This window comes from Oreochromis niloticus, linkage group LG6 (genome assembly GCF_001858045.2).
Source record: "Oreochromis niloticus isolate F11D_XX linkage group LG6, O_niloticus_UMD_NMBU, whole genome shotgun sequence".
In the NCBI taxonomy this organism is placed as follows: Eukaryota; Metazoa; Chordata; class Actinopteri; order Cichliformes; family Cichlidae; genus Oreochromis; species Oreochromis niloticus.
This window is the reverse complement of record NC_031971.2, coordinates 15,065,268-15,072,131: the sequence shown is the minus strand read 5'-3', so window position 1 is coordinate 15,072,131 and position 6,864 is coordinate 15,065,268. Positions and strand designations below refer to the sequence as shown.

The window sequence follows — 6,864 nt, the reverse complement described above, 5'->3', positions numbered from 1 at the left end:
TATGTTTTTTCTTCTTCTTTCTTCTATCAAAAACCACCACTGATGATGAGCTCCTTATTTGAAACCTTGACTATGATTAATGAGACTGGTAAATGGACTTGTATATACAACATATGGCTTTACTTCCCTTGCTGAGCACTCAGAGCTCATTTAGACTACGAACCACAGTCACCCAGTGTTTGTTATTCAATGTGTAAGGACACCTCAGAATGTACACTGGTGAACCGGAGAAATAACCACCAATCTTCCAATCAGCAGACACAGTCACTCCAGCCAACAATAATATGCACAAAAAGTCTTTGAGTAAAAAGTTTGAATTGTTGGAAACACAGTTTTAATAAAATAAGACTTAGTGAGGACAAGAAACGATAAAATCTGACATGTTTGTTGTTTTTATTTTTTTATCAAATTGTTCAAGGACCAAGAAACACAAATAGGAAAAAAATTATTTGTGGAGGATAAACACACAGATTCTTCCATTAGTGGTTGAATGATGACCAGAGGTAGAAGAAAACAGACAACTCATCATAATGAGCACTTCTGCGAGACAAACAGCAGTGGAAGAAGCATTCGAGTCAGTTACATTAACATTAACAACAGCAGCGCGGTTAATCTTACTAGCAAAAGCATTGAAATGTTTCCTGTCTGCAGGTCAGGGACTATAGGTTTTAGATCCTAGGATCAGAACAGCGCTTCAATGACACAACATGAGGTGATTATACATAAACACACAGAGAAACTGACACTTTATACACAATCTATGGCTCTGATTATGTCTGATCATGCAATAAACGTGTCTTTTTCGATTATACATGTACAAATGATCACAATGTTATATTTTAATATATTAAGATGAAAGAAATTATACAAAATAAAAGTCTGTGGATGATGAATGTGTGAGCAGCGTTTAACAGTGAAGCTAATTAGAGCATGTCTACTTATGGGATAAAACACAAGGATTAAAAAATGCCAGAGTAACACAGAAAATCCATACTTTTCACAATTGCCCATAAATTATGGCATTTCCAAGAAACTAAAATCTTCAGCTCTGATCTGTTGAGTCAAACTCAACTCATAAATAAGATCACCTGAGTAAAATGTGTAGACTAAAGCTGGTGCGCATGGGCACAGAGAATAATTTGATTATTGCTGATTAGAAATAAAAGACACACAGAAAAGCCGCTCATGCGTCCTGGAGCTAGCAGTCCTCCTCGCTTTGCATCATGGACAGGAAGAAAGAGCACACGCTGGCCCAAGAGCTGCTGCAGTACTCTTCAGCCGTTTTGCCGTGGTCCGCGCGCCGCCTCGTGCACGCTGTCGTTGCAGTGGAGGTGGAGTGAGATGATGGGGGCGGTGGGGGAGGCTGAGTCCCCGGGTCTCCGGACTGAGCGGAGACACGGGAGCTCGAGATGTCCAGCTTGAAGTGCGCACTTCGTGGCGCGCGCTTACACATCCCGGCCCTCACCAGCGCGCGCTCGTCCTTGCACACTTTACCTTGGAGCCGTTTTAGCGCGCGTGCCACCTGCTTCCAGAAGTTTCGGGGCTCGGACATGTAACCCGGGCAACCCCGGGGTTTGGCGTTGTATTGACAGCGCAGGTCGGCGATCCCGCCTGTGACGCGCGCCTCCGGGTTCTCGCATTTGACCAGTAGCTGGACCGCGTCCCTGACTTCGCTGGCGATCCACGTGCACTGCATCCTTTCCTTTGTGGAGAACTTTCCCCGGCCACCCGCTACATCCACCTTGGACACGGCTCTATCCGATTTCCGCGCACCGCAGGACAGAGAGACCAACTGTCCGAGGAAAGCCAGCAGCAGCCAGGGAGCTGAAGCCTTTAGTAACAGCATGATGTGTTTCAGCAGAATATCTTTCCACCTGAAAGCAAATATATGTCTATAAATGGTGACACTCAAAAAAGTGCAGCTAAAATGTCTCAACACGTGCTGTTCCTAACTTACCGACAATGACAAGTGTTGCTGTGCGTAAAACTTCTTCTTGTGCTGCTACTGGCCTGCCACATGGCTTTCATACATAGGTACTATCACGCCCACTGCTTCCGTCCAGCGCGCGCACGCCCACACACACACACACACACACACACAGAGAGCTCTATAGAAATGAGAAAATGTGGCAGCAGTTCCTTATCAGATTATGTTTTGTTATGACATGCCCCAAACTATTTTTTACATCTCTTACAGTGAGTTGAAGTGAAGATGATCAGGTACATGTTCGGTACACGTTCTTGGGTGATCCTAAAGAGCCATCATGAGCCTGATTACCATTACAGCTTCCACAGCACATCCTGATGGTCTTCCAACTCCAACCCTCCGAGATATGTCCCAGATTATGTTCACAGGTTTTGTGTTTCTTCTTCTTTTTCCCCTGTTTTTTTTTTAAAGATTCTTGATCATCTAATAATAACCAAGATTAAAAAGAGGACAATGAAAATTAAATATGAGGAAAATCCATTAAATAATGTAAATTGTAAATCATTACATTTTAAGGTGAGGACTTGGTTTAGAGAGTTATCGTCTGCTTTCAGGAAATGATTGCAAATCAGTGTAAAGTCCTTTAAAGTGATGCAAACTATGACTTTGTGCTTGTTTGTCTCCATGTTTGTTTTGGATACATTTCGGGGAAAATCTCACAGCGAGGACACTTCTGCATCTCTACAACTTTTTGGTTGCTCCTCTTCACACCTTCATGGCACTGCTAGAACAGGGCCTCAATCCGTTTTTGAGCTCCCAGCTCAGCAGCATCATCTTGTGTTCACCACAGGTTAAACAGCCTAAAAACACATCACAAGTACACGGTAGTAAAAGGCAAAGATTATACACAAAGTAAAATGATGAACAATTGACTCCAGCAATAATGGTTGCAGGTTTTTATATTTATATTTGTGCTTTCAATTTCCTCTTTAAATCTGCATGTATTCCAGTGTTGTAATTATATTAAATTAGGCCTATAATAAGCTATAGAGTTTGTTTTAGTCTTATATTAATACCTAAAACAAATTCTATAGTTTTCTTATGGTCAGAGAGCACAACACGGAGAACACAGCTCTCACTTTGATTTGGCTCGTTGTCATTCTCACTTTTTTTTTTTTTGCTTAGCTTACTCTTTTCCCAAACATTGTTCTGCTATTTATTTTTACAACAACAGATTTAAATTTCAAATGACACTTTCCTATAATTATAGAACTTATAGTAAATAATAGAAATTTGCAGTATCACACAGGACTTTTACTTCCTCTTTCAGTTTTTTATCTTTAAAGCACTCTATGGCTCTTGTCTGTAAAAAAAAAAAAAGAGAGAGAGAAAAGTTTAAAAGAAAAATGCTGAATAAATAAATATTTCTTGCTTATTCTGTCTTCGGGACTGAGAAAAAAAATCAAAGTGCTAAAAGTGACGTAATTCTTCCGTCTTTATCAGAGTGTGTGTGTGTGTTTCACGGTCACCACGTCCATTTCCACTCGTCTTCAGCATGCGCACAGACCCCCTCTGTTCCTGCACACAGCAGCTCTTAGGACTCAATTCATCAGCTCATACAAAGAAGTTTTTAGCTTTGCTCAGACACCTCCTGCACCACATGGGTTCTTTCAGACTTCGTCTCGCACGGTAACAGCTTCCCCAGCTGGACAGCAGTTGCGGTGCTCCAGCCGAAGGGTGGAAAGAAACAAGATCTCCTTTAAATAAACGAGCGTGAAAGCTCTCTGCTTTGTTTCAGCTCAGCAGAAGAAGAAACAGAGGGACACAGAAAAGAGCAGGGCCACCACTTAGATTTTATTCTCTTCTGGAATTAAAGCTGGAGGGAATTTTCCATCATATACAAACAGAAACACATGCCTGCTATATTTTCTCCTTTGTCTTGCTGTAATTTTGACACATTCAAAAAAAAAAAAAGACACAACAGGAAAGAAATCATCTGCTAATTGCACACAGGTGTAGGTCGTGGGTTTTGCTCTCAGTCTGTAGGGTGTTGTAATGCGAGGAGTCCGATCAAATGACTCCAGGAGCTTCCACACAGAGGTCAAAGATGGAAGTGTGGATAGGGCACTCCAACTGAAATAAAAACAAAAAGGCACTCAGGAACATATTGTACTAGCATTTTCAAACTTAAATGACAAGAAAAAGTCAAATTTTCACATTAAAAATGTAATTTCATAAGCATATTCCTTGCTAAGATCTCTCCCTCTCCGCCCTTTCTTTTCCTTCATTCGTCACTCACCTGTAGCTGCGTTATTGTCTCAGTTTTGGAACCAGTTGATGACGTAGGTGCAGATGCCTTGGAAGCTCTTCCAACAGTAATCGGACGCGAGACGGGAAGCTGTGGACTCGGGCAGCTCTGTCGGGTGATCACTCGTTTTCTCGGGCTTAGGAGTAGTCTTCCTGCTCTGACGCCCCTTGCCCGGCTGCTTATTGGGCTTCACAAGTTTAGGAGAAGTAACAGGCTTGGTCTGAGCTGGCAGTGCTGGTTTACGTGGTTCCTGAGCAGGCTTGGAGGGCTTCAAGTTGGCTGTTTTGGGCCAGGAGGCCAGCAAGGTCATCTGAGTCTCATCTGGGTATTTCTTGCACATGTGCGGGCGGTAGATTTTAGTTCCCTGGCAGGCGTGACTCAGTTTCCTCAACTCCCACATCATCTGCGTGAAGTAGTGGCGAGGCTTCTGGTTGTAGGCCCGGCACAGGGTGGGTTTGCCCTGGAAGTCGCAGTAGTAAGAGCGTCCTGGGGTTTGGCCCGTGCAGGAGACACGAAGGCGGGTGTAGTTCCCGGGTGCAGACACCACCATGGTGCAGGAGTCTTTGGTCTTGGTGCTGAATCTGATGGGTTCATCCCAGATGCTGCGCTGCTGCTGCTTGTCATTGTCGCTGCTGTTGTCGGTTTGAGCATTTGAAACACAAACAGCTGCTGCCGAAACCAGCAGCAACAGTCTCAACCCAGCTCTCATGGTGTTCAGCATGGACCGATGGACGGGCAAGGGCTCAGGGGTGATGTGTCCGCAACGAAAGTTAAGGTGTGGAAGGACGGAAAGCATGCGAGTGTGAATTTATAAAGCTGAAGCTCACAAAGAAGGCATTATTCAGGTAAGCTGAAAGGTTTTAACCCCTCCCTCATGCTACAGATACACACAGAGCAACCACAAGGTACGTGTGGTACGCTAAAAAAACACCAAGGAGTAATGTATGGAAGGAAGGGGTGAACATAAACTTAGGGATGAAGACAGGAAAAGGAGGGGGGTTGGCTTGTGGGAGCCGAGGGAGAATTAAGAGGTCTGAAGGACACGCATGAGGCCAAATAGCTGCAAGTCATTATGCAGTGTCACATAAGAGGTTCATTGACCATTGATCAGGAGGGGAGAGCAGTAAGGCTCCAGAGCCACACTGCAGGCTCAGGTTACTTGGTGGTGACTTAAGAGTTGATATGTGACTCAGTAAAACAACAAATCTTTAGATGTTTGATGACTTTTGTTGCAGAATTAATTGAAATGGGCTTCTAGCATGTCTCTCAAAGTTTCCAAAGATGGTAAATTATGTTTTACTTGCAGTACATATCTTACACTACAGCAGTGTTTTTGGTTGCACCTGGAGAAAATGTTTTATCCTGATAGTTTGAGAGGGTCTGACTGCAAACCTCACATCTGGGGGGACCTCTAGAGTCTGTGGGCGGAGGTAGAGCAGGTCATCTGCTAAGTGGAAGGTCAGCGGTTTGATCCCTGTGGCTCTTCCAGTTAGAGCCGGGGATCTATCTAAAGATAGTGAACTCCAGACTCCGTAATGAAACAGCAGCCCATTTATCATTTACCACATGCACACAGCGACTCTATTGGGAGCTCTTGCATACATGAGCTGTTAATGTTGTGAACTGTTTGGATTGAGCGGGCATGGCGTAGGTCTACTGCCTGGTAGTTTCAATTTAAATATCCCCCTCCCCCCTACTGCACAAACACTCCCATTCCTTGGGCACCACCAGTCTGGAGAGCCTGAGTTCAAAGTCAGACCAGACCGAAAATTTCCGCATGACCTAGCGGGTTTGTTCGCTGAGTGGAAGAGTGTGTAAGTGCACGCATGGCCTCAGTGCATTCTGGGAGTTTGTATTTTTATGTCGGTTAGCCTGGTGAAGCGGAGAAAAAGTTCAGCTGGAAGAAATGCTGAGGATGTGTGTGTTTGTGTGTGGGCTGTCTGCACCATGTTTTCCTATATTAAGTTTAGTTCTCTTCTCATAGGGTGCAACAGCATCACACCACCTCAAACACCACCAGTACCATCACCATCATCACTTCCTGCAAACCTGTCTACCTCCAGCTGCTGTGTGCGCATTGCAGTTATATTTTTGTATTTTCTAATTAGCTTTTATTATTTTATTTTATTTTTTTACTTGTTTTAATTCAGTTTAGTTTCTAGGATGGATTTTCTAATTTTCAGTTTAGTTTCCATCTTTTTAATTATTACTTAGCGCGTGTCAGAGGCCAATTTTCAGAAAATCAAGAGAGATGTTATAAGAAAAAACACTTCAAAAAAGTTCATAAAACCATTTCAATTCATTTTAATTTTTTATTTTAGCTAAAATATTTTTCTCATCTAGTTTTAGTTAACTATAATTCATCTCTGCGTGTGGCACATGAGCATCACGTGTGTTCCTGAGCACGTATCAAACTCCTTTTAAGTCATTTTTTAAAGGTTTTGCACACAATAAAACATTTCCTTTATATTCAGAACGTGCGATTTATGAACCATGGTTATGCAATAAAAACCTGACGACACTGGATTTGAGTTTTTATTTACAGATTTGCATCCTCACCACCAGCCCAGTTGTGTTTTTCAGACCTTTAATATTGCAGAGGCTTCTGGGAATTTTATTTGACAACACA

The 6,864-nt window shown here is 42.9% G+C and overlaps 2 protein-coding genes across 2 annotated transcripts; both read right to left on the bottom strand.

Annotated features, from left to right (window-relative positions):
• Nucleotides 1-374: 374 nt before the first annotated feature.
• LOC102079821 (fibroblast growth factor-binding protein 1) lies at nucleotides 375-2,066 on the bottom strand. The gene is made up of 2 exons (XM_005469828.4): nucleotides 1,958-2,066; nucleotides 375-1,874 (listed from the first exon to the last, which is right to left on the bottom strand). Exons 1-2 carry the CDS (start codon nucleotides 2,026-2,028, stop codon nucleotides 1,199-1,201), a joined length of 747 nt encoding a protein of 248 aa, XP_005469885.1. The 5' UTR covers nucleotides 2,029-2,066; the 3' UTR covers nucleotides 375-1,198.
• Nucleotides 2,067-3,768: 1,702 nt separating this feature from the next.
• On the bottom strand, nucleotides 3,769-5,096 carry fgfbp2b (fibroblast growth factor binding protein 2b). Its single transcript, XM_005469827.4, has 2 exons — nucleotides 4,227-5,096; nucleotides 3,769-4,060 (listed from the first exon to the last, which is right to left on the bottom strand). Exon 1 carries the CDS (start codon nucleotides 5,029-5,031, stop codon nucleotides 4,246-4,248), a length of 786 nt encoding a protein of 261 aa, XP_005469884.1. The 5' UTR covers nucleotides 5,032-5,096; the 3' UTR covers nucleotides 3,769-4,060; nucleotides 4,227-4,245.
• Between the last annotated feature and the right edge of the window lie 1,768 nt (nucleotides 5,097-6,864).

What these genes read in the sequence shown, in the direction of transcription:
- LOC102079821 (XM_005469828.4), bottom strand. Translation starts at nt 2,028, where the DNA reads ATGAAAGCCATGTGGCAGGCCAGTAGCAGCACAAGAAGAAGTTTTACG. An exon ending in AGCAACACTTGTCATTGTCG is followed by an intron (nt 1,875 to 1,957) that starts GTAAGTTAGGAA and finishes ATTTGCTTTCAG; the next exon opens with GTGGAAAGATATTCTGCTGA.
- fgfbp2b (XM_005469827.4), bottom strand. Translation starts at nt 5,031, where the DNA reads ATGCTTTCCGTCCTTCCACACCTTAACTTTCGTTGCGGACACATCACC.